The sequence below is a fragment of the Bufo gargarizans genome, chromosome 9 (genome assembly GCF_014858855.1).
Source record: "Bufo gargarizans isolate SCDJY-AF-19 chromosome 9, ASM1485885v1, whole genome shotgun sequence".
In the NCBI taxonomy this organism is placed as follows: domain Eukaryota; kingdom Metazoa; phylum Chordata; class Amphibia; order Anura; family Bufonidae; genus Bufo; species Bufo gargarizans.
The window spans coordinates 4,480,536-4,508,534 of record NC_058088.1 but is presented as its reverse complement, the minus strand read 5'-3'; the positions used below and the strand labels follow the sequence as shown (position 1 = coordinate 4,508,534).

At 46.5% G+C, this 27,999-nt stretch overlaps 1 protein-coding gene across 2 annotated transcripts in view; it reads right to left on the bottom strand.

Moving 5' to 3' along the window:
* The window catches only part of LOC122919441 (mucin-17-like), a 41,004-nt gene extending 17,172 nt beyond the window's left edge, over window positions 1-23,832 (bottom strand). Inside the window, exons 1-3 of one of the 2 annotated variants that reach the window (XM_044268480.1) lie at window positions 23,299-23,832; window positions 20,023-20,193; window positions 19,173-19,885 (exon numbers count right to left, since the gene is read on the bottom strand). In XM_044268480.1, the coding sequence (XP_044124415.1) occupies window positions 19,173-19,177 (5 nt within the window). In that variant the 5' untranslated portion in view covers window positions 19,178-19,885; window positions 20,023-20,193; window positions 23,299-23,832. Of the gene's footprint in view, window positions 1-1,757; window positions 1,885-19,172; window positions 19,886-20,022; window positions 20,194-23,298 lie in introns of those variants that run through there. The other variant, XM_044268481.1, reaches the window with a different exon arrangement.
* Between the last annotated feature and the right edge of the window lie 4,167 nt (window positions 23,833-27,999).

Here is a 27,999-nt window from a genome sequence, read left to right as displayed (position 1 = left end):
CAGCCTGAGTATGCGGCGTTTCTTTTTCTCCTATTTTTGCATGGTCATGTGTTGATGCCATGGTTTGCACTCCTTGCTATATGTGGTCTGCCCCCTTACTCTATAGTCTTTGCCAGTTGGGGGTGTGTACCTGCACAGACTCACTCTATCCAATCAGTGCTGCCATTGTCAGACTGTGCAGGGACACCCCCCAACTGGTTACCCCCTCTGTACCCTTACTGCAGACTGCTAGCAATTCCTTCATAACTTCTAGTAGAAATAATAAAGGAACGGCACAACATAGAGCCATAAGAATAGATGCTCCAGAATGGTTATTGCATGGGGAATGCATGGAGCTATTAAAACAGGAATGTCAGGAGCGGTGACAGGTCCTCTTGAAGTAGCGTCAGTAACACTGATTTCAGTGGTCTATCACATATTCTTTAGTGCAGTCGTTTTGAGAACTTACATCCTGTTCCTTTCAGGACGTGGCCAGTGAAAATTTAGGCCCCTCCAGCCTCTGATTGACAGCTTTCTCCATATTATTGTGCATAGGGAGAAAACTGTCAATTGGCGGCTGGCAGGCGTCCAGAGGGGGAGCATGAATATAGTGAATGCATCAGATTCCTCGCTGGCCGTGCGCTGCAAGGAATAAGGTGTAAGTTCTTTTAAAAGATAGCAAATTAACAAATAAGTGAGAGACTGCTTTATTGAACTTCTCAGCGAGGGCAGCATAGAGCACTGTTTCTTAACCTGCTGTATAGGGCGGCATTATTACTTCTAGGGCATACTAAGGGGGCTATATTATTACTGGGAGGAACTATGGTGGGCATACTACTGGAGGGGCATTATAGGAGACATTAGTACTACTGGGGACAATATAAGTGAGTTTTTTTTTTACTACTGTGGCATTATGGTGGGCTTTATTACTACTGGGGGCATTATAGGTGGGCACTGATACTAATAGAGGCACTATGGGGCATTATAGTGGGCTTTACTACTACTGGGTGCATTATAGGAGTAATTATTAGTACTAGCGACCACCATGGGGAACATACTACTATGGGTGCATTACTACTTCTGGGGCACAATAGTGGACATTATTACTATTGGCAACACTAGGGGCACTATTACTGTGGGGGACACCCTAGCACAGTATCAGCTTAGCACAAGTATTTTTGGTGGGCACTATGTTTACAGTACTATTACTGTCAGGGGCACTAGTTGCATGGCGCAATTATTTTTTAGGTCATTTTGTGGCAATTATTATTGAAGACGGCGTCCACACCATGTAATCAACTCTAAGAACTACGCACAAGGAACTCCAGGGTTATTTTAGGCTATAGTAATTATTATATTATTACAATGGGCAGGATTTCACTTTTACATAACATCATGATAATTAATATGGAGATAATTAGATGGTGCTGGTCACCTGTTCAAATATTATCATTCTGACTATATTTATTATGTCATGTTATCCAATCATTAATCAGATAAAAACGATCCCAAAAATTTCCCAATTCACACATGGCGACGATCTCAATTTAAAGGCATGGGTTCACCAATACGGCAGGTGTGGTGTCATCTACAACCCCAGTCATATATGTATATATCTAGTATGCCTGCTAATACCACAACACCTAAACCGCAACTAAACAGCAAGTCAACAACGATCTAAAAATTCCACATGAGACTAAGAAACAGATAAGAACATGTATTATATTCAGATGATCGCTACATCGATAGTTTCCATGTCCAGTGCCTGTCCTACCTACCAGCGGTCCTCATCATGGGCCCACCTTATGCATACCCGGAGCGTAAATCACTGCGTGGGGGTGAAATGCCCAAGGTAGTCCTTATCATCTAGGCAGCAGATGATCCATGCAGCAGACTATGGATTTCCACGTGGACACGGCTGTGGTGTGTTGTGAGGTTTCAGTTAGATTGCATCCAAAGTCCAGAGTAACGTCTCCCTGACACCGCGCCAAAACAAACAACATTACAACCGCACATTGCACTACTCTGCCTGGAGGTAAGGTGCTGATTGATCTATAAATAGTGGACACCGCACTACTCCCAGGACCAGAAGTGCTCATCCTGAGCATGCTGAAACTGCGCAGAAAACGCTACTAAGCCACCAGGTGATGGAGCTTCATGTGGCTTCCTTCCTTTGGGTGCACCTAGTATTGGTTCCCATACTGTATGTCTCCACACTACTGTATGCATGATGGCAGTAGGAAGCATTCTAGCTCCCTAAGAACTCTGATGTGGCCATCATTGGTGCCAAGGCAGAACCTGCTTTCATACTGAACACTTTTGATTGCCATTGATGGTGACATCAGAGCTCACATGAGGACTGGAGAGCACCTACTGCCATCATGCATAGCGCGGACACACACGGCACCAACACCTGGTGTCATGGTGTGGGGCACCATTAGTTATCATGTTCGTAGAGGGAACATTGACCAGCCTTTGGTGTGTCTAGGACATTGTGGAACCAGTCTTACTGCCTTTGTTGACTCGGTTCAGAGACGTGGTGTTCCACCAAGATAATGGCCACTCAAACACTGCCCACGCTAAACAACATGGTCTTCAGGGTCTCCAGCAGCTCCATCTCCAGATCTTTCCCCTATTGAGAATATCTGAGACTCCATAAGGGGCCAGATCTCTATACACAGACACCTAACAACCACTTTGCTTTGGGGCTGTGTAGGCACAGATCGATCAGAGTGTCCATGCTCACCCCTGTCCACTACCTAAAGCGCCTGCAATGGGCATCTGAGTATCAGAACTGGACCATGGAGCAATAGAAGGAGATGGCCTGGTCCCATGAATCACAGTTTTAGATCATGTGGATTGCAGGTGCTTTTATGTCACTTAACTGAGTAAAGAGATATCTCCAGGTGCAATTTGGGAAGAAGACAAGTTGGGTGAGGCAGCGTGATGCTCTGGGCCATGTTCTGCTGGGAAACCTTGGACCCTGGCATTCATGTGGATGTGGCATATACCTTCTATCTAAAATTTGTGCATCGCCCTTCAAGGCAGAGGTATTCCCTAATGGCAGTGTCCCTTTCAGAAGGAAAATGCCCTGGCCACACTGCAAAAACAGTTCAGGAATGGTTTGAGGAACATGACAAAGAGGTTAAGGTGTCCATAGGACACCTTCAGGGGTCTTGTGCAGTCCCCACCTCGATAGGATAGAGTGTTCTTGGCAGCACAATTAGGACCTACACAATCTTAGGCAGGTCTAAAATGTATTGAGTGTAGGAGCCCTACTTTACTTGTTTTCCAGGGCCCAGTCCTCTTTATCTATAGAACTGTTCCTGGATGCTTATGCTAGCACTCCTCCTGCAGTTCTCCTGTACTGAGCTGAACTAGACAAAGTTCATGGAGAAAACACTGATATATGGTTCTGCAATGGTAGCATAAAAGTTTCATAATTTAGACGTCTGACGAGTCCCTATGATATGTCAGGATATGAGCAAAATGACAGTGACCTTATAGATGACAACATGTGGATCCATATCACTAAATATTCTGATGTTCTCACATATGCCAGGAAGTAGGTAGGTAGGTAAACATAAAGTAAATATTACATTTGGGTGTTTGAGTCCATACAAGGTCTTCAGTACTTATTACCATTGTTGTTTGGTAAATTTGGGGCATGTAGTCCCCACTGTGAGAGTGACCCAGGACAGGCCACTTATGGGAAATGCTTACCTAAGCCCCACTCCCATTTTAAGCCTGGGACAGACCAAATTTGCCAGGACTGTCTCTTAAAATTAGGGCAAATCGCTGCAAATTTGGGACTGTTGGTTACTATGGATCTCCATGACAAACAGGGCCGTCTTTAATATTGATTGGACCCTGGGCAAAAATTTACTTGGGCCCCCTGGATCTCGCCTTTCCACACCCTGGCATGCAATCACGCCCTCCACCACAACACACACACAAAAAATCCACACATCTGGTAGAGTACAGTGAATGACTGTAAATACTTCCAGTTCTGAAGACTCCAGCGGCTCAGGATCAGTGTTCTGGGCAGCTGGGCTCAGGCTGGAAGTGGGCACCGCTCTGCAGGAAAGAGACCAGGGCTCGGCTCACCCTAGTGTTACAGTGCACCCCAGCACCCCACAGTATGCAGTATAGAACCCTATAGTATACAGCACCACACAGTATGCAGTATAGCACCCCACACTATACAGTACCCCACAGTATATAGTAGAGCAGTATAGCAGCCCACAGTATACAGCACCACACAGTATGCAGTATAGCACCCCACAGTATATAGTAAAGCAGTATAGCAGCCCACAGTATACAACACCTCACAGTATACAGTAGAGCAGTATAGCACCTCACCGTATACAGCACCCCAAACTATACACGATACAGCACCCCACAGTATACAGTATTACAGCACCCCACAGTATACAGTACAGCAGTAAAGCACTCCACAATATACAGCACCCACAGTATACAGCCCCCCAGAGTATACAGGCCCCCACAGTATACAGTAGTTTACAGTATATTAGCATAACAGTCCCTGTCACCTTTTTCTGATGTAATCTTCACAAAAAAAGCTCCACAGTTAAAGAGGACCTTTCACTCGTATACAAACTAAAAACGAACTATACCTGTGGGCAGAGCGGCGCCCAGGGTTCCCCCTGCACTTACTAGTATGCCTGGGCGCCGCTCCGTTCGCCCGGTATAGGCTCCGGTGTCTCAGCTCCGTCTGTTGTACTGGACTGATTTTTTGTAGGAGGCGTGTCCCTTGCTGCAGTGCTGGTCAATCGCAGCACACAGCTCATAGACTGGCTATGAGCTGTGCGCTGCGATTGGCCAGTGCTGCAGCAAGGGACACGCCTCCTACAAAAAATCAGTCCAGTACAACAGACGGAGCTGAGACACCGGAGCCTATACCGGGCGAACGGAGCGGCGCCCAGGCATACTAGTAAGTGCAGGGGGAACCCTGGGCGCCGCTCTGCCCACAGGTATAGTTCGTTTTTAGTTTGTATACGAGTGAAAGGTCCTCTTTAAGGCAAACTTCTACAGCAACACTCCTGGTAGGGAGAAAGGACCTTGATGACCTCATAGCCATGTGACCAGTAATATTGCTAGGTTACTGGTCACATGGTGATGATGTCATCTAAGGTCCTAGAGAATCACAGCTCCCACAGTTCGCTGCCTGGAGTGCTGGCAGGCATGGCATGGCATGGCAGCACCCCGTGTAGCTCACAGCCTGAAACCCGGGGCAGTGGCTAGCAGGGCTCAAGAGGCAGCTGAACAGGAAATGTCCTCAGAACCTGGCAGTAGTGCAGCCTCAGGCTTTGGGCCTGTAACAACAAGCGATCATCTCTCGACTTAGAAAAGGTTTAACATATACATAAAGAAGACCCATCAGCTCTCCTGACCTGTCTGCTTTAGTAACTACTTGCATCCCCCTTGTAATATTTCTGGAGCATCTATTCTTATGACTCTGTGTTGTGCTATTCGGCCTCTTTCACACGAGCGTGTCCAAATAAGGTCCGGATGCGTTGCGGCAAACCCGTGCGAGTAGGTACCCAATTGCAGTTAGTTTTGATTGCGATTGCGTTCCGTTGTTCAGTTTTTATTGCGCGGGTGCAATGCGTTTTGCACGCGCGTGATAAAAAACTGAATGTGGTACCCAGACCCGAACTTCTTCACAGAAGGGTTCAAGGTTGTGTAGATTGTATTATTTTCCCTTATAACATTGTTATAAGAGAAAATAATAGCATTCCTAATACAGAATGCATAGTAAAATAGGGCTGGAGGGGTTAAAAAAAAAAAAGAAAAAATAATTTAACTCACCTTAATCCACTTGTTCGCGCAGCCCGGCATCTCCTTCTGTCTTGTTCTGTGAGGAATAGGACCTTTGATGACGTCACTACGCTCATCACATGGTCCGTCACATGATCTTTTACCATGGTGATGGATTATGTGATGGACCATGTGATGAACGTAGTGACGTCATCAAATGTCCTATTCCTCACAGAACAAGACAGAAGAGATGCCGGCTGCGCGAACAAGTGGATTAACCCCTCCAGCCCTATTGTACTATAAATTCTGTATTCAGAATGCAAATTTTTTCCCTTATAACCATGTTATAAAGGAAAATAATAAAGATCGGGTCTCCATCCCGATTGTCTCCTAGCAACCGTGCGTGAAAATTGCACCCCATCCGCACTTGCTTGCGATTTTCATGCAGCCCCATTCACTTCTATGGGGCCTGCGTTGCGTGAAAAACGCACAAAATAGAGGTTGCTGCGATTTTCACACAACGCACAAGTGATGAGTGAAAATCACCGCTCGTGTGCACAGCCCCATAGAAATGAATGGGTCGGGATTCAGTGCGGGTGCAATGCGTTCAACTCACGCATTGCACCCGCATGGAAAACTCGCCCGTGTGAAAGGGGCCTTCCTTTTATTATTCCTGCTAGAAGTTATGAATGAATTGGCATATTTTGCATAGGATTTTCTTCACCAGGGGCCAGGGTTCAGTTCATTGCCCCAGTCCTGAAACAAAATACCTCAGCCAACACATGCCCTGGTGGCACCCTTAGCTATGCCGGTGCATTGGCCTTAGGACTCCCTAACCGCTGAATCTCTTCAAGGAGAATCAATTCCTCCCAAGGGTCAAAACATCTCCACCATGCAATGATGCCTCCTAGGAAAGGAGCAATCTGGTTGTTGTTTTTACTTGCAACACTTCCACCATGCAATGATGTCCCCTAGTAAGGGGGAAATCTGGTAGTTGTTTTTTTCCAACCTTGTTTTTTTTTGCTTTTGATGCCGAAAAAGATCAAAGATCCCTATGAAAATGAATTGCAGATAACGCCCCATTCTTTTTGGACCCTCTTGTCGCAGCCGCCCATGAGAAGTGTCAGGACAGACCTCAGACTGAAGCGTGTTTTTTCAAGGGACCTATGGGAATCACAGCTTCGTGCCAACGATCCCAAGCAACATAGACCTGGGGCTGTCAGGAGAATACTGGATTGTGTTATGTAAAAACCTGCATGACTCCAACTGTCTGCAAAACCACAAATAATTATCTGCCGTTCTCATTCCAAGTAATGAGTGTAATCACATAGACAATAAAGAGGAGGGGGGGGGGGATATCCTTGAAATCACCCCACCACTCCCAGACAGATCGTGAAGACATAGCACAATGTGCAGCACCACAACGTATCAGGAACACCAGTAATATCAACGTAAGGAATAACGCTGGCCATACACATTACAGGGGGTTTTACAGGAGTAGAAGTCCTATCCTCAGTAGAGGAGTAGTAGTCCTATCCTCAGTAGAAGAGTAGTAGTCCTATCCTCAGGATAGGTCTTCAATATCTGATCAGTGGGGGTCCAACACCCAGCACCCCCACCGATTAGTTGCTTGAAGAGGTTGAAGACCGCCGCAGCTCCCTCCTAGGCCAGTGACATCACGTTAGTCAGTTACATAGACTATTTACAGCTTGGTACCAATCAAGTGAAAGGGCCTGGGCTGCAATACCAAGCACGGCCACTATACATCGTGGGGCTCTGTGCTTGGTAAGCTGAAACAGGTAATCAAAGGGGGTCCCGGGTGTCGGGCCACCACAGCTTAGAGGATTGGCAATCAATAGTAAACTCCCGGAAAACTCTTATAATGTTAGCCTAAACCCCCCCCCTGATTTTAATGAGACCAGCCCAGCTGACCATGTAATTCGTATGGGGGTATCCCAACTTTCTCTGGACAGCAGATATTGGAGGAAAGTAGAATTTAGCTGTAGGATTTCAACATTCAGTTCTTTTGTTCATAGGAAAGATTGGCCACCACCAGAGGAGTCTGGCAGCGGAGTACTTCCTTCTCCCCGTTTTGGGCATTTGCAGCTCTGCGACAGAAAAACTGCAGCAGAAAGGACATACCCTCTGAAAAAGGTCATGGAACTCTTGAGAAAGGACATGCTCCTTGAGAAAGGACAGGCCACCCGAGAAAGGACGCACCCCTTTGAGAAAGAACTCATCCCTTGCGAAAGGACAAGCCTCCAGAAAGGACAAGCCTCCAGAAAGGACAACACCCCCAGAAAGGACAACCCCCCCAGAAAGGAAACCCCCCCCCAGAAAGGAAAACCCCCCAGAAAGGACAACCATCCAGAAAGGACAACCCTCCAGAAAGGACAACCCCCTAGAAAGGACAACCCTCCAGAAAGGACAACCCTCCAGAAAGGAAAACCCTCCAGAAAGGACAACCCTCCAGAAAGGACAACCCTCCAGAAAGGACAACCCTCCAGAAAGGACAACCCTCCAGAAAGGACAACCCCCCCAGAAAGGACAACCCTCCAGAAAGGGCATGTCTCTGAGTTGCCAACAGGTTTTCTAGGCCTGCTCTATGACCTGTGCAGAGGTCATTGTACAAGGAAAGAATAGATAAGCTTTGACAATCGCCTTTTCTGAATAGTGGATCCTGTCTTATCTGTCATTCTAATCCTGCCTGTAATGATATCACCTGTGTGTACAGATAAGCAGATAACTTCAATGAAGTGACCTGTATTGACCAAAAAGTGGCGTCTATTATTAGGCTTAGTGCAAAAACGGCAGGATTTCTTTTTTTGTTTAAATAAGACATTGACATGGAAATCTAAAAGTAAAATCATTTTAAATTCTAAAAACATAAAAATGTGATTTAAACAATAGGTCAGTTTCTGATGGCACATTCCCTTTAAATAAAACTAGTAGAGCAACCGGAGCAATGCATGGTGAGATCTCTGGATCCATGTGAGGTACAGGGCTGGTCCTAGCTTTGTAGGAGATTGTCATGTCCTATATAATGTCTGATTTATATTATTATTTTTTTACATTAATCATGGGATCGCCACTTTAAACTGTGTTATGCCTGACGCAGCGCCCGAGGGGACTGGCATTCATATTGGTATCACTATGTCACCCCCTCTGGACATGCATTGTGCATAACACGGCGTATACTTTTACCTAGAGCATTCCTTTAATTTTAATAGTTCACCATGTGACCCGAGTGGCAGTAGTCACTAACACTAAAGAGATAGACATACACTATGGGGGTTTGGTTGTTTTATCCATTTTGCTTCTTATACTATATATATATATATATATAGGCTCATTTATCAAACTGGTGTAAAGTAGAACTGGCTTAGTTGCTCATAGCAACCAATCAGATTCCACCTTTCAATATGGACAGCTCCTTTGGAAAATGAAAGGAGGAATCTGATTGGTTGCTATGGGCAACTAAGCCAGTTGTACTTTACACCAGTTTGATAAATGACTATAGATATATATGTACACACAGTATAAGAAGCAAAATGGATAAAACAACAAAACTTTATTAACTCTAGGCAAACAACTTACATTTGACCGCAGTTCACGTAACTGGAAACAGAGCGTTGCATGCTGGGAGATGTCGTTTCTAACTACCGTACATCTAACAACCCGGAAGATTGTGTACTAACTAGGGATCGTCAGGAATGAAATGAGAGATCCTTCATGCCATAAATATAGGATTTAATGGCTGGCTGTAGGAGTGGTGGTTAATGCGTGAAGCGGCCATGTTTGAACGTTCCTCTCTTTATAGGAGGTGACACTTTTGCCTCCTTTCATGTGGCAAGGTTTATGGGGCTTTGGCAAACACCAATTATGTTTACACGGTGAAAATTGCAGATATTCCAGGGATCAGCGATAATGATTAACCCCTTGGACCCAGCCAAGTTTTTTTTTTTTTACATAATTCATTAACATTTTCAATTCACATAGCCATAGGAGGGGTTTGTATTTGTTAATGGCACCATTTAATTTACTATATCTTGTAAGACAGGAAAAAAATTATTTGTGGGGTTAAAATTAATAACTTTTTTTTTTTATGTCACAAAAAAATAATATCGAAAATAAGCAATATACTGACACTTTCTGTTCTGTAGAAATCACTTCTCAACAGTAACAGTAACTTGTCACCATCACAGACAGATAACACCTCATCATTCACAATAGGTGATAGCTTATCTACTCCCCCTCCCTGCACAATGACGTCAGCACAGGTCACAGAGCATGCCCATAACACTCTCCCATTGTCATTTCCGGTCCGTTGTGTCTATGGTCCATGTGGCTGCTGTGAAGCATATCTGGAAATGCTGTTAACAGCTGCTCAGGCAAGATGGCCGCCCCAGTGATCATGTATAGAAAATAAAATAAAATAAGGTTAGAAAAAAGGAATATGTAAAAAAATATAGGTGATACATTTGCTCAAGACAGGTGCAGTGGTTTAAAGTACACCTGGCCTCGCATCCCTGCTCATAGCTGCTCCCTAAAAGTACCTTCATGGGGAAGCAGAATTGCAGAAGGGCGTTCCCCTTCCCCATCCTAACTGCTGCATCTGAGGCACCATCTATGACAGCACCGAACTCCTCCAACACAAAGGAACAGCACAGAACTCAAGGGGAAGGGTCTGGAGGTCTTACAGCCCCAAGTATTAGGATCGTCCTAGGTGTCCACAAACAGCGCCCCCTGCTGATCAAATTATCATAAAAAACAATCACATTTCTACATAACTAAGGCTACTTTCACACTTGCGTTCGGAGCGGATTCGTCTGGTATCTTCACAGACGGATCCGCACCTATAATGCAAACGCTTAGATACTTGCCGCACACACACCTATCACACATTAGATACTCACCACACACACACCTATCACACATTAGATACTCACCACACACACACCTATCACACATTAGATACTTACCACACACACACAGCTATTACACATTTGATACTCACCACACACATGCCTATCACACATTTGATACTCACCACACACATGCCTATCACACATTAGATACTTGCCGCACACACACCTATAACATATTAGATACTCAACCACACACACAGCTATCACACATTAGATTCTTTCACACTAGCGTTCGGGTGTCCGCTTGTGAGTTCCGTTTGAAGGCTCTCCGAAGCGGCCCCAAACGTCCAGCCCTAATGCATTCTGAGTGGATGCGGATCCGCTCAGAATGCATCAGTCTGGCAGCGTTTGTCCTCCGCTCCGCTCAGCAGGCGGACACCTGAACACTGCTTGCAGCGTTCGGGTGTCCGCCTGGCTGTGCGGAGGCAAACGGATCCGTCCAGACTTAGGCTACTTTCACACTAGCGTTCGATCGGATCCGTTCTGAACGGATCCGATCATAATAATGCAGACGGAGGCTCCGTTCAGTACGGATCCGTTTGCATTATTTTTAGCATATAACAGCTAAGTGTGAAAATAGCCTCGTACGGATCCGTCCAGACTTTCAATGTAAAGTCAATGGGGGACGGATCCGCCTGAAGATTGAGCCATATTGTGGCATCTTCAAACGGATCCGTCCCCATTGACTTACATTGTAAGTCTGGACGGATCCGCACGCCTCCGCACGGCCAGGCGGACACCCGAACGCTGCAAGCAGCGTTCAGCTGTCCGCCTGTCCGTGCGGAGCGGAGGCTGAACGCCGCCAGACTGATGCAGTCTGAGCGGATCCGCTCCATTCAGACTGCATCAGGGCTGGATGGCTGCGTTCGGATCCGCTTGTGAGCCCCTTCAAACGGAGCTCACGAGCGGACCGACGAACGCTAGTGTGAAAGTAGCCTTACAATGTAAGTCAATGGGGACGGATCCGTTTGAAGTTGACACAATATGGCTCAATTTTCAAACGGATCCGTCCCCCATTGACTTTCAATGTAAAGTCAAAACGGATCCGTTTGCATTACCATGAACAAAAAAAATAAAATAAAAAAGAAATATTTTTTTTTTTTTGTTCATGATAATGCAAACGGATCCGTTTTGACTTTACATTGAAAGTCAATGGGGGACGGATCCGTTTGAAAATTGAGCCATATTGTGTCAACTTCAAACGGATCCGTCCCCATTGACTTACATTGTAAGTCTGGACGGATCCGTTTGCCTCCGCACAGCCAGGCGGACACCCGAACGCTGCAAGCAGTGTTCAGGTGTCCGCCTGCTGAGCGGAGGACAGACGGAGCCAGACTGATGCATTCTGAGCGGATCCGCATCCACTCAGAATGCATTAGGGCTGGACGGATCCGTTTGGGGCCGCTTGTGAGAGCCTTCAAACGGAACTCACAAGCGGACACCCGAACGCTAGTGTGAAAGTACCCTTAACAGTGTTTTTTGAACATAGCTGTCCATTGTATTAAACCACAAAAACATGCAAAACAACTTCCCGAACACAATACAGCATTATTAGGGATGAAGCGCGATAAGATATGTCAAGGCTTGTGCCAAGATGGGCGTTACAGGGCACTTTCTAGTAAAGACGTTCTCTGGAAATGACTGATAGCTAATCGTTTTCACGGTACCTGATAAGGGATAAGCCTCTTTTTGCATAGTCATAGAACAAACAGAAGGGTCAATAGTTCCAACGTCGCCCCATTATCTCTAAAGCGATCGGACCCGGCCCTACACACATCGCAACGACCAGAACTAATGAGAGCAAAACTTCCAGCCGTCACGTTATGAAGTGTATGTACCTGCTCCCTGGGCTTACTCCAGCAATACGAAGAGCGCGGAGAAGCAGATTTCACAAATAACAATGCAAAGGGTAAGATCTGGGGCAAATCTGCTACAAAATCTGTGACCAAAACCCAAAGTTACACTTGAAGATTTGGCATGGAAAAGCAGCAAAATCCATACAGGCAATCTTTAAAAACGACACTGCTGTGTGCATGTATCCTTAAAGCATGGCCTTATTCTGCTGGCCTTTGAAGCAGCTGATTGATATTGTGCTGTTATGACAGTAAAGGGACAGTTCATGAAGTTTGTTTGGGCCCCTCCCTTCGAAAGCAACCAAGATACACAATTCATACAATATACATGTAAGACATAAACACTGACACATCAGGCACGTAGCGCATGCACGGGACATGTATGCGCACAATTCACGTTAGTCACATGACACATACTGTATGCTTGGTGAGTCTGACTCAATGCATGTCACCCACAAACATTCTACAGCTGCTAAATACACACCTATAATACAATAGATACTCACCACACACACAGCTATCACACAATAGATACTCACCACACACACAGCTATCACACAATAGATACCGGATGCACGCACACAGCTATCACACAATAGATACTCACCACACACACAGCTATCATACAATAGATACCGGATGCACGCACACAGCTATCACACAATAGATACTCACCACACACACAGCTATCACACAATAGATACCGGATGCACGCACACAGCTATCATACAATAGATACTCACCACACACACAGCTATCATACAATAGATACTCACCACACACACAGCTATCACACAATAGATACTCACCACACACACAGCTATCATACAATAGATACTCACCACACACACAGCTATCACACAATAGATACCGGATGCACGCACACACCTATCACACATTAGATACTCATCACACACAGCTATCACACGTTAGAAACTCGCCGCACACACCTATCACACATTAGACACTTGCCGCACACACCTATCACACATCAGATACTCACCACACACACACCTATCACACATCAGATACTCACCACACACACACCTATCACACATTAGATACTTGCCGCACACACACCTATCACACATTAGATACTCACCACACACACCTATCACACATCAGATACTCACCACACACACACCTATCACACATCAGATACTCACCACACACACACCTATCACACATTAGATACTCACCACACACATGCCTATCACACATTAGATACTTGCCGCACACACACCTATCACACATTAGATACCGGACACACGCACACACCTCACACATTAGATACTTACCGCACACACCTCACACATTAGATACTTGCCGCACACACCTCACACATTAGATACTTGCCGCACACACCTCACACATTAGATACTTACCGCACACACCTTACACATTAGATACTTGCCGCACACACCTCACACATTAGATACCGGACACACGCACACACCTCACACATTAGATACTTGCCGCACACACCTCACACATTAGATACTTGCCGCACACACCTCACACATTAGATACTTACCGCACACACCTCACACATTAGATACTTACCGCACACACCTCACACATTAGATACTTGCCGCACACACCTCACACATTAGATACTTACCGCACACACCTCACACATTAGATACTTGCCGCACACACCTCACACATTAGATACTTGCCGCACACACCTCACACATTAGATACTTGCCGCACACACCTCACACATTAGATACTTGCCGCACACACCTCACACATTAGATACTTGCCGCACACACCTCACACATTAGATACTTACCGCACACACCTCACACATTAGATACTTGCCGCACACACCTCACACATTAGATACTTGCCACACACACCTCACACATTAGATACTTGCCGCACACACCTCACACATTAGATACTTGCCGCACACACACCTATCACACATTAGATACTTGCCGCACACACACCTATCACACATTAGATACTTGCCGCACACACCTCACACATTAGATACTTGCCGCACACACACCTATCACACATTAGATACTTGCCGCACACACCTCACTTATTAGATACTTGCCACACACACACCTATCACACATTAGATACTTGCCGCACACACACCTATCACACATTAGATACTTGCCGCACACGTGCCTATCATACATTAGATACTTACCGCACACACCTCACACATTAGATACTTGCCGCACACACCTCACTTATTAGATACTTGCCACACACACACCTATCACACATTAGATACTTGCCGCACACACACCTATCACACATTAGATACTTGCCGCACACGTGCCTATCATACATTAGATACTTACCGCACACACCTCACACATCAGATACTTGCCTCACACACATACATATAAAACAGATATTTGCCGCACACACCTTACACATTAGATACTTACCGCACACACCTCACACATCAGATACTTGCCGCACACACCTCACACATCAGATACTTGCCGCACACACACACCTATCACACATTAGATACTTACCGCACACGTGCCTATCATACATTCGATACTTGCCGCACACACCTCACACATTAGATACTTGCCGCACACACACCTATCACACATTAGATACTTGCCGCACACACTTCACACATCAGATACTTGCCGCACACACACCTATCACACATTAATTTAAGTGAGAAATGTGTAGCACTAAGTCACTTCCTACCTGGAAAACCAGCCTGGCAGCACTGCCGGGGATTACTGTGACCAATTACTGCTCTTTGGCTGGGAAGGGACCCTTCTCCTTTCTGGGCCACTGTGCAGATGAACTAATCATTATTTCCGCCTCCAATTTAGTCTAAAATCTACTGGTAAATATCCTTCTGATGTAAGCAGAGGCTGCTGAAGGACCTGTGGTCACATGACCGGGTTGAGCAGGTCCTTAAGTCACATTAGCAGAGAGATAAGTGTGTGCAGAGCTGAAGGAGACAAACCCAGAGTTATCATGGTGTGGTGGTTTGCAGTACAGCCTAAGACCGGAGGTCTCTGGAGAGACGAGAGTCAGTGTGAGTACAGCACCTGTGCAGGAGGGCACCTGATACAGTAACTGCCTGTAGAATTCTATTCAGTGCCAGTGCCATAGTTATACAGTATGTACCTAAGGACAGTAAATTCTCAGTGTCGCCATCGGCCTGCACCTTACACCCAGATCCTTCTCTACAAGTGACGCTCCCAGTTTTACTCCCCCCAGGACATATGAGGCATGCAGAATATTACTACCCGGATGCATAACTTTACATTTATCCACATTGAACCTCGTGGATGCCCAAACACTGCAAGTCGGTGAGCTGAATGATATCCTAGCGGTGGTCGTAGCTGAGCGCACAGTATTGGGGGCACGACGGGCGTCAGCCCTATGCTTTTTATTCGGATGACGGCTACCTAATGGGCACCGCTGACTGAAGATAATAGATAATCTGCTTTTATGTAGATGGGGCACACCCATGTCATGACTGCGTACTTACAGCTTCAATGTTATATGCACAAGTCCCGTGTGTCATCAATAAACAGTTCCTCTGGGGCCAAGTCTCCTGCAGAGCATTACACGCCGGCCAGACCTGGGCTGAAGGAAGAGGCTGCAGTTCTGGCCCAGACATCTAACCCTGTCTGACACCCGGCCAAAGACGCCGGGTAAATATTTGCTCTCAGCATCAGCTGCTGCAGGCAGGGCAGACACAGAGAAACATTGCAAAAGCAGGGGACTAGGCCGGATCAAGCATCAGCTCTTGGAACAAGGACTGGCTGTATGCAGTGATGTCATGACAAGCAAGGCTTGCGCCTAAACAATTAGAGCGGCAGGCCGTCATCACCTATATCCTATCTGCTTACAAAGGATTAGTCGCTGCAGCATGCTCGCTGGCAAACAGGGTGAAAAGTGCATCGGCCGCTAATCATGGGTTATGCGATCCCGGGGCGCGTGCACTGGAAATAGAAGCACTACCGGGAGCCTGCAGCCACCTCCATTGCCGCTTACAGCCATTGCATTGCCAATAGCACCCGCCAGGATTGCACTGGCCATTTGGACATTAGGGTAGGGTATGGCTGACAGCCCATGTCAGATTCAAAAAGATCTAAAGGGGTTGTTACGGTTACAAAACCATGGCTGCTTTCTTTAAAATAAAAACTAAACAGCGCCACCCCTGGCCCCAGGTTGTGTGCGGTATTGTAGCTCAGTCTCATTCACTTTAGTGTAGCTGAGCTGCAGTACCAGACACAGACAGTGAACAGGTGTGGAGCTGTTACAGGGACAAAGCAGCCATGTTTTTGTTTAACCATAACAACCCCTTTAAGTGCAGGTTCTGCAAAAACGCAATAAATGCCGCTCAGACTAATACTGTGCTTGTAAGGAAGCCATGGGCAATGCTGGGGGGGGGGGGGAAGGGTGGAGGGAAGACACTTTTGTCGCCTCCACACATTTTTGCCCACAAGTGGTATCTGCAATCAGGTATCCCCTCAATATACAGGATATGGCTATAAAATGAGGAGATAAGGGGCCGCCAGACCTTCAGCACTGCTCATTTACAGACAATCAGATGAAAACATAATATGTGGCTGACGTACAGAGAAGCCTTTTCCATGCAGATGCTGCACAGCACATACCTCGGCTCCCAGTCCTCCCCCCAGCAGGTGCACAGCATTTCACCCCCCAGTTATCTCATCCGTCCCACTAATCCGGGATCTTCCATCAACACCAGGAGGATTTCTGATAACCATCTTGACCAAACGCACTACTACACTCGCCTGCTCTGCGATACCCGCCTGCTATGATTCCTGCCTGCTCTGCGATACCCGCCTGCTCTGATACCTGCTTGCTCCCTAGTACCCGCCTGCTATGATTCCTGCCTGCTCTGCGATACCCATATGCTCTGCGATACCCGCCTGCTCTGATTCCTGCTTGCTCCCTAGTACCCGCCTGCTATGATTCCTGCCTGCTCTGCGATATCCACATGCTCTGCGATACCCGCCTGCTCTGATACCTGCTTGCTCCCTTATACCCGCCTGCTCTGATTCCTACTTGCTCCCTAATACCCGCCTGCTCTGATTCTTGCTTTCTCCGTAATACCTGCCTGCTCTGATTCCTGCTTGCTCCCTAATACCTGCCTGCTATGATTCCTGCTTGCTCCCTAATACCTGCCTGCTCTGATTCTTGCTTTCTCCCTAATACCTGCCTGCTATGATTCCTGCTTGCTCCCTTATACCTGCCTGCTATGATTCTTGCTTGCTCCCTTATACCTGCCTGCTCCCTAATACCTGCCTGCTCTGATTCCTGCTTGCTCCCTACTACCTGCCTGCTCTGAGCTTGCTTGCTCCCTTATACCTGCCTGCTCCCTAATACCTGCCTGCTTTGATTCCTGCTTGCTCCCTAATACCTGCCTGCTCTGATTCCTGCTTGCTCCCTAATACCTGCCTGCTATGATTCTTGCTTGCTCCCTAATACCTGCCTGCTCTGATTCCTGCTTGCTCCCTAATACCTGCCTGCTCTGATTCCTGCTTGCTCCCTTATACCCGCCAGCTCTGATTCTTGCTTTCTCCCTAATACCTGCCTGCTCTGATTCCTGCTTGCTCCCTTATACCTGCCTGCTATGATTCCTGCTTGCTCCCTTTTACCTGCCTGCTATGATTCTTGCTTGCTCCCTTATACCTGCCTGCTCCCTAATACCTGCCTGCTCTGATTCCTGCTTGCTCCCTTATACCCGCCTGCTCTGAGCTTGCTTGCTCCCTACTATCTGCCTGCTCTGATTCCTGCTTGCTCCCTGATACCCACACGCCACGATTCCTGCTTGCTCTGTGTTTAGCATTAGGTATACAGATCTGACGTGCATCCTGGAGATGTTACGTATACATGCATGATCTCAATATATAAGGTATTAGCAGGGACGACTACAGATCTAGCAAAGCTGAATTTGCCATTTAACTTTTTAGACCTTTGACGGCTATGCAGTAAATGTACCTGCAGTCCTATGCAAAAATATTAGATAATACATGGTTCTTTTTGTGAGCTGTGCCCACCTCAGCTCAGCTACACCCCCGATGCACAGACCTAGCATGACCGCGTTTTGTCATTTGGCACAATTCATGGTGTAGGACTGCAGTTAAACCTACCAAGTTATCTTAATTCAGAGTTATAGATATGCACAAAAGAAACAGCCGCAAGCTCAGCTCTGCTACATCTGCTGTCTTCTAAATGAGACCTACCCAGCACAGCAATAAACGGCGCAGAGCTGTGTTTTTTTTAACTCTTCCATTGCCTGTCCACGCAGTCTTATGTAAACCCAGCCAATACACTGCTACAGAACACTGAATGGTGTTCCCTTACCCTTAAATCCCTAGCGTCAGGTGGGATCCTCAGCCGGGGATGCTTCCCGAGGATAGGCTTGCTGACATTTCTGGTGCTGTCTCTCTCCTGGGGAGGGACGGTCATAGACACTCCCAGAGAGGACGTACAGAATGAGGTTACCTGATCCAGGTAAAGAGGAGGCTCCGTCTCTCACACGCTACCCAGCAGACCGCAGCTCCTGCAAACAGACTGCTTAACCCCTTGTGTGCCAGAAACCTCCCCCGACTATGATAGCTGGATGGGAATTCTTATAATATCTACTTACAGCATCCACAGGGGACTGGTGCAAGGGTCTTACAGCATCCACAGGGGACTGGTGCAAGGGTCCAACAGCATCCACAGGGGACTGGTGCAAGGGTCTTACAGCATCCACAGGGGACTGGTGCAAGGGTCCAACAGCATCCACAAAGGACTGCTGGAAGGGGTCCAACAGCATCCACAGGGGACTGGTGGAGGGGTCCAACAGCATCCACAAAGGACTGCTGGAAGGGGTCTAACAGCATCCACAGGGTACTGGTGCAGTGGTCCTACAGCATCCACAGGGGACTCGTGCAGGGGGTCTTACAGCATCCACAGGGTACTAGTGCAGGGGTCTTACAGCATCCACAGGGAACTGGTGCAAGGGTCTTACAGCATCCACAGGGAACTGGTGCAAGGGTCTTACAGCATCCACAGGGGACTGGTGCAAGGGTCCAACAGCATCCACAAAGGACTGGTGGAGGGGTCCAACAGCATCCACAGGGGACTGGTGCAGTGGTCCTACAGCATCCACAGGGGACTCGTGCAGGGGGTCTTACAGCATCCACAGGGGACTAGTGCAGGGGTCTTACAGCATCAACAGGGGACTGGTGCAGGGTCCAACAGCATCCACAGGAGACTTGTGCAGTGTTCCTGCATCGACTCTTGTCTTCAAACTATAATTTGCCGCTTTGTGCTGCTTTCCATTTATACAATGCCAGGAGGCTGCTGATAAAGAGACTGTCACACAGATGATGAGTCACATACAAATAACCGGGAAAACAAGGGGCAGATAAAGAACAAGTAAACAGGTCTGTAAGCCGATCCTGCACGAGAAAGAGAAGCATATTGTGTGATACATAACAAAAACACAATACCTGCTCTGATGGCGAGACCGGTTCTTTATTCCCTTTTAGGCCATGTTTGTTTCAGCCATTGTCATGGAGTGTGATGATAACACGAAGGACCAAACACGGAAGATGTGTGATGGTGAATCCCAAAGAACTCAAATGGTCAAACAGTATCCTGTAGGCTCCCCCTTGTGGTGGCTGCAGGAAGCCAGAATTTGTATTATTTGACTGTCTATGCAGGGAATTTGGAGCTTATTATCAGAAAAATTGAAAATCAGAGCTCCACCTAAAAATGCATGATGTAAGGGGGACACTCACTCGTCAGCTCTCCTGATATTCTATCAAATAAGTTTATCCCCCAGGAAACTCTGGAGGAGCTTTTATTATAATGTTGTGCTGTACTGTTCCTCTGTTATTCCAAATAGAAGATAAAGGGGTTATCGTGATTAATGTAAAAAACTGAAAATGACATCATATAGTACATGACAATCTCCTACAAAGCTAGAACCAGCCCTGTACCTCACATGGATCCAGAGATCTCCCCATTCATTTCTGCAATTTGATTTGTTAGTTTCCCTGCAGACTGGCATTTCTAGGGTTGGGTCCTTTCTGCTGCAGCTCTCTTCCCATCACAGCTCAGGAGGTGTGTCCTTTCTGCTGCAGCTCTCTCCCTATCACAGCTCAGGAGGTGTGTCTTTTCTGAGGCAGCTCTCTCCCTATCACAGCTCATGGGGTCTGTCCTTTCCGCAGCAGCTCTCTCCCTATCACAGCTCAGGAGGTGTGTCCTTTCTGCAGCAGCTCTCTCTCTATCACAGCTCAGGGGGCATGTCCTTTTGAAGCAGCTCTCTCCCTATCACAGCTCAGGGGGCATGTCCTTTTGAAGCAGCTCTCTCCCTATCACAGCTCAGAGGGCATGTCCTTTTGAAGCAGCTCTCTGTAACTGTCCCAGCTTCTAACAGTAGATAAGTCTGGTGGCAGCGGAAGGATGGAAATGAGCATGTGCGACCACCTCAGTAGGTGGACGTGCACTATACTATACAGATTAAACACTAGGAGGCTCCATTCTAATAAAGTAGAGAGAATATCTCACAACTGAAGTATTTATTTTTTTAACATAAATTACATAGGCGACTAGTTTTTCATGTATACAATAACACCTATATCACAATAACACCTAATGGTGGCATAATCACTAGATACTAGTCGGGGGGGGGTGTCTCTGCACAGCCTGGTAGTGTCCAATCCGTGCAGCCAGTGTCAGACTGTGTAGGGACACACCCCTTTGACAAATGGAATGTTCACACCCTGTTGTCAATTTATTCATACATTTCTAGGAGGAATCACAGAGGAACATCACAATGCAGATTTATGAGAATAGACGCTTCACAATTATTATTGCATAGAGAATACTAAGATCTACTTAAACAGACAAGTCGGGAGATGTGACAGGTCCTTTTTAACCTGTTCACCACTTGTGCTGTACAAGAACATAAATATAATAAAGTTATGGGGGTCAGAATATACGATGCATAGAAAAATATTTTATTTTATTTTTAAAGTATTAAAACACAAGAAAACTATATAAATGCGGTGTCTTTGTAATCGTACTGACCCAGAGGATGTGTACGGAACGCTGTATAAACAAAACCTATTAAACTGTGGCTGAATTGCGTTTTTTTCCAATTCCACCCCATTTGGAATTTTTTCCAGCTTCCCACTACATTGTAGGTAACAGTAAATGGTGCCATCAGAAAGTACAACTTGTCCCACAAAAATATGTGAATAAAAAATGATAAAAAAAAGTTAAGGCTCCGGGAAGGCAGGGAGTGAAAGATGAAGACGGAAAATCGCTGCGTTTAGGTGGTATAAGGGTTGTACGGCAATAGAAAAACATGACTATCTTCCAAAAACAGTGCCATGCCTGTCTATGGTTGTGTCTGGTACTGCAGATAAGCAGCCTTATCGGAAATCGGGCTGAGCTGCAATACCACACACAAACTGCAGACCGCCGTGGTGCTAGTTTTGAAAGAAGGAAGCCACGTTTTCGTAATCCTTGACAACCCCTTTAAATTAACACATTTTCAGAGCTCAAACGGAAGATTTGCTTTTATGACTAATGCTTAGCAGCCAGAATTATTTGGGACGCCTCATCTAATCTATTATTCGGGACGCCTCATCTAATCTATTATTTGGGACGCCTCATCTAATCTATTATTCGGGACGCCTCATCTAATCTATTATTTGGGACGCCTCATCTAATCTATTATTCGGGACGCCTCATCTAATCTATTATTTGGGAAGCCTCATCTAATCTATTATTTGGGAAGCCTCATCTAACCAGGTTTTTTCTTCATTGTAAATTTTAAGGGAACAGTTTTTCCCCAGAATGGTGTGAACATAAATAGGAATAATTTCCTCTGAAGATAAGCGGCGCCAGGGTGCCTAACAGCTGCTGATCTCACCACCCTAAGGCTTGTTCACATGAACTATTGCTATTCCCACGTGTCTGGGACTGTCTTCCTTGCAGTCATGGCTCCATTTCCTCCTGCCGACCATGTTGGCCGGTCATGGTAACAGGTGGTGGCCTATTTAAAGGGGAAGTCTTCAGATTAAAAGGGTGTGCTACGTTTTTAACCTATACTGTTCCCCAGAATAAATAGAGCAGCGGGTCACACTTACATTTATGGGACTGCCCACCACAGAGAATGAATGAAGCGGCAGTGTAACCCACCGCCCCCTCCTTAAGGGGGGAACCCGACACCTGTTCTTGAGATCAGTAGAGGTTCCATCAGTCAGATCACTTATCCCATGAATAGGATAAGAACCTGGCACAAACCCTTTAAGGGCTCGTTCACACGAACGTTATTTGCGTTCCGTATAAGGGCCGTTTTTTGCGTACCATATACGGGACGATTCATTTCAATGGTTCCGGGAAAAAAAACAGAATGTACTCTGTATGCATTCCGTTTCTGTATTTCCGTTCCGTTGAAAGATGGAACATGTCCTATTATTGCGCGCAAATCACGTTCCGTGGCTCCATTTAAGTCAATGGGTCTGCAAAAAAAATGGATCCGTATGTCTTCCGTATCCGTTCCGTTTTTGCGGAACCATCTATTGAAAATTTTATGCCCAGCCCAATTTTTTCTATGTAATTACTGTATACTCTATATGCCATACGGAAAAACGGAACAGAAACGGGAAACCCAATGGAAACAAAAAAACGGAACAACGGATCCGTGAAAAACGGCCCACAAAACACTGAAAAAGACATATGGTCGTGTGAACGAGCCCTAAGATATCTACCTTCCTTGGCTGTGGTTCCTGATATTTCTCTCCTGATGCTCCATTCCTGGATTCGGCTCCTGGCTCGCCTTTTGGATTTGCCTCCTGGTTCTTGTAGTCCTGCTCCAGGCCTGTCTTCTGACTACGCTTCTGTCTCATCCTCTGGCTTGCATCATGATGACTGTTTCCCTTCTGACAACCCTTTGTTACATTCCTGACCTTTCCACAGCGTCCCTGCTGCCAATCGGTGTCAATTCTGGGGACTCCATCCGGGAAAGTCCATATCGCCTTGCTGTGAAGAACAGAGATTCCTTGGAATCCGCATACCAGTCTAACCAGTGCCAAACCAATAGTGGCTTAAAGGGGATTCCCAGTAATAATGAGCCTGCCTCCTGAAACAGAAGAATCATACTTACCTGCTCCGCGCTGCCTCCAATCTTCCGGTTCCTGCACTCTTTACGTCTGGCTGACCATGGACATGGTCACATGCACCACTCCAGCCAATGACTGGCTTCAGCGATGACGTGGCCACAAGCCACTGGCTGGAGCGGTAAATGTCACCACGCCCATGGCCAGCGCAGGGACCGGAAGACGGAGGTAGCGTGGAGGACCAGGGAGCAGGTAAGTATGAGTCTTCTTTTTCAGGGGGCAGGCTGCCGACACTTGAAAAAACATTATTACCAGAAAATCCCTTTAAAGGGACACTACCATCACATTTTTTATCACATATTAACAGTCTATATGCAAATATTCTATGTAAATTCCAAACTTTAGCATGTACGTCCCATCTAAAATCCTGCATTCATACACCTACTGCAGGAGATGTCACCCGAGATGCCCTCTCCTATGGGAATGTCGCGTTGGAAGGATTTTTACTGACATCCAAATGACCCAGGAAAATGGTAGAATTATATGTATAGTGGAATTTCTTTGATCCACCTCCAGTTATCCAGAAAATCTGCTAATCCAGCACAGAACGGCAATGTAGACCAAGAGCAGAAGAATGACTATATCCTTCCTGGTGCTGCTGGGGGGGGGGCAGCTCTGAGCTGAATCAGTCTCCTTCCCCCTCTGGAGACAACATAGTCCTTCCCTTGCAGAAGTAGTCTCCACAGATGCCTGCCTCGCCACTGCTGAGATTCTTCTCCTCGCCCCAATAAGCAGGACAGGAGGCTAATTCTATTAGTTGCCCTGCTGATGAGAGGCTGACTGAGCATGTGCGTCCACCAGCGTTCAGCTCAGATGAGGGACACGCAGACTGCCATATCTGCAAGTCACTACAATGCTTCACAGGATCACTTTTAACAGCAGGGAAGTGGCTAATATCCTTCATTATTTATCATCCATACAATAAATATGATAATTAATGGGGGGACGTCCCCTCTTCTGCCAGTTCTATCCTTTCAGTGGAGCATGAGCTCTTGGCGTGGGGTTAATTTCAGACTACGTGTAAGGAGACTGATCGTGACGCCCTTTGTCGTATATTCAAATATAAATGGAAAACACAGGATGGAAACTGGAAAGACGCCCGTGTAATCACCTGTCCTTGTACTCTGGGTTCAGCCAATAAGTCTATTGATCTGACAGCGTCTCCGTCTTATCTTTCGTTTCTTGTAATCTCGTAAAGTACAACCTGCAGGACTCCGATCAGAACAGTGGTGCTACACGGCAATACTAGTAAAGGCTGTCTTAAAGGCGCCGCATCCCCTTTATTGTTTACCCAGCGCATCGGCCTAATTGTGGCTGTGCCCGGTACTGCAGCTTGAATGGACCGTAGTACCAGACACAGCCAGAATCCTCCGTACACATTGCTGGAAGAACCCAAAGTCAGATATTGACGACCCATCCTAAGGGTCCATTCACACGTCTGTAAGTGTTTTGCGGATCCGCAAAACACGGACACCGGCAATGTGCATTCCGCAATTTGCGGACCGCATATCGCCGGCACTTTAATAGAAAATGCCTAATATTGCGGAGAAGAATAGGACATGTTCTATTTTTTGGCGGAAACGGAAGCACGGATGCGGAAGTGCGGATCCGCAAATGTGGATGCGGACAGCACATTCTGGCCCCATTGAAAATGAATGGGTCTGCACCCGTTTTGCAAAATTGCGGAATGATGCGGACCCATTTTGCACACGTGATTTTGCACTAAGAGATAAAATCCAGTAATTACTCTTTAAAGGGAGTCTACCACCTCCAAAATCAGCTTCATAGTCAGCATACCGCCATGTAGGGTAGGGAACCTGAAACATGACCGTACCTTTCTTGTGGAAATCCGCTCCTCTAAACAGGAGAAATGCTTCTTTTTTTTACTTTCATGCAAATAAGTAGCGTTGAGCGAATCGAAGCATCCGAAGTGGAATTCGGTCCGAAGTTTAGGAACACTTGGATTTGCAAGAATGCAGCTGAATTTCCTCGTGCTTCAGTTTTTTCCTAAAATGGCGGCTTCACGTGTTACAAAGTGAAAGTAAGAAACCCGGGAATGTGAGATCACCCATGATGCTGTGCAACCAGTCAATCGCCATCCCCTGTGATGTCACAGCCCTATAAAATCCTCATCCCGCACGGTCTCTGCCATTGACCTGTGAGCTGAGCATAGGGAGAGATATGAAAAGCGCTCAAGCGCTAGGGACAGTGCATCACCCTGTGCATGACTGTGCAGTGCACCGACATTCGTAGTTTATCCGTTCTGTTAGGGATACAGTTACTGGGCCTCACTATTGAAGGCAGGCGTAATATATCACCGTGTGCATCACTGCTGCTGCTGACCCCCTCCTTACTGTGTCACGGGGCCACTACTGCTAGTGCCACTCCCCCCATTCTGTCATGGGGCCACTACTGTCACTATTATTGCCACGTATAAAGTGGGCTCACTGCAGCCGTCTGCTCCATACATTGCCTCAGCCACCGTGCCGAATAATAAAAGAAGAGGTGGAGTGATGTGCAGTCATGGACGTTCCCGAGACAGGTGGCAGGAGATCTGTGAGACTGGCAACACGTGGTTTGATCTGACATGTTTTCCGTTTGGATCAAATGACGCCTGTGTGGTTTCTGGTGCTTGTCACACCTTCTTTCTTTCTCCAGGTGTGGCTATTGTGGTCATTTAACCTTCTCTATGTATCGTTGTTTCTCCCACAATGCTGTGCGGTGTATAGCTTCTGTTTGAGTTGTGGCTAGCTGCTGAGTTCCTGGTGCTGCCATAGCCACTTGAAGTTAAAGGGAACCTCTCACCATGTTTTCACATATAAAACTGAATGTACCTTCAAGCTTGTCTACCTTGATAGTTCCTAGCGTTCCATCCATAACCTTCTCAGGACTAACATGTCCTATTATATCATCCTCTAGAGATTTCCTGACGTTATGCTCATTTGCATGAACAATTCCTTCCCCTCACACCATCAGAGCCTATTTCCCTCCCCCTAGACTTTGACAGCGAATCTTCTCCGTCACTGCTTGTAAGCTTGCCTGAAATCGCGCACTTGCCCTTTCTTAGATAGGCCAATCAGATACTTTAGTGTATGTCCCCTCCCCCTCACGCCACGCTGGAATGTTCTCAACTATCCGCTCCCCCTGCGACAGAAGATAGCGCACAGTTAGTTCCCACTGACAGTTCGCTGCCTGATGCCGGCGGCACTGCACCGGGAGTGGACCGCCCCACTGCCGCCTTCCCCCTTGGCACGCCACTGGTCATAGGCTGTCCCGAAGAACCAAGGCTGTGCAAACTTACAAAGTACTGGAGGAAGCCGCTCCGCTTCAGGGGAAGTAATTAGGGAGTGCGCATTACTGCAGGCACTACGTAGATCACATGATATCATGGAAATACTTATGCAACGTTGTCTTGCCCGTACTGACTATTGCGCATGCGCGAGATTTTATCTACAGGGGCGTTTCTTAGGCAGAGCTGAGGAGCTTGAAAATGTGACTCTTCTCTGGTCAATATGACTCTTTGCATAAAAGGCGGGAAGTGCAAAAATGCATCATACTTATTTAATTCTTCTGCAGATGAAATTAAAAGTGTAAATGATATGTTTGGTGCAACACAATGAACATTTAGAAACGCTCAGTGAGGGTAGCATAGTAGAGGTGTTTTCTTTCCCTTTTGTATTTCGTTTGGGTTATTTTGTGTGTTGCATTTCCCTGTCATTTGTATTAAGGCCTGAGGGAGACTCCTGTTCGTCCTTCCTTTTGGAGGAACAGGTTGTCTCAGTCCTGACATTAGTACCGGGGTCCTATAGGGTGAGTTAGGACGCTAGGTATTCCTGTGTATGAACTCACCTACCTCTGGGGTCTTTTCATACTGGTAGTTAGTCAGGACTTTGATTAGGGTTTTACTAGTAGGTGTCCATCTCCTTTCCCTAGTTTCCAGGTCTTATTCCCTCACCCCTTTCCCTCCTATGTTCGGTGTGGTGCTTCCCTCCCATACCCGAACGTGACAGGTGCACCAAGACACCAAGAATATTATTGGCATAAGAATAAAAAAATAAGTATTTCTCAGGATTAGAGGACCAGATATTCACAAGAAAAGGTTACATTTCAGCGCATCTACCATACATGGTGGTATGCTTACCTTGAATCCAATTTTGGAGGCAACAGACTCCCTTTAACTTATTTTTAATTTTTCGTACTTATATTGTGCTGCTATATTCCGCAGCTCTTTACAGACATTAGCATCGCACTGTCCCCAGTGGGGCTCACAATCTAAGGTCCCTATCAGTATAT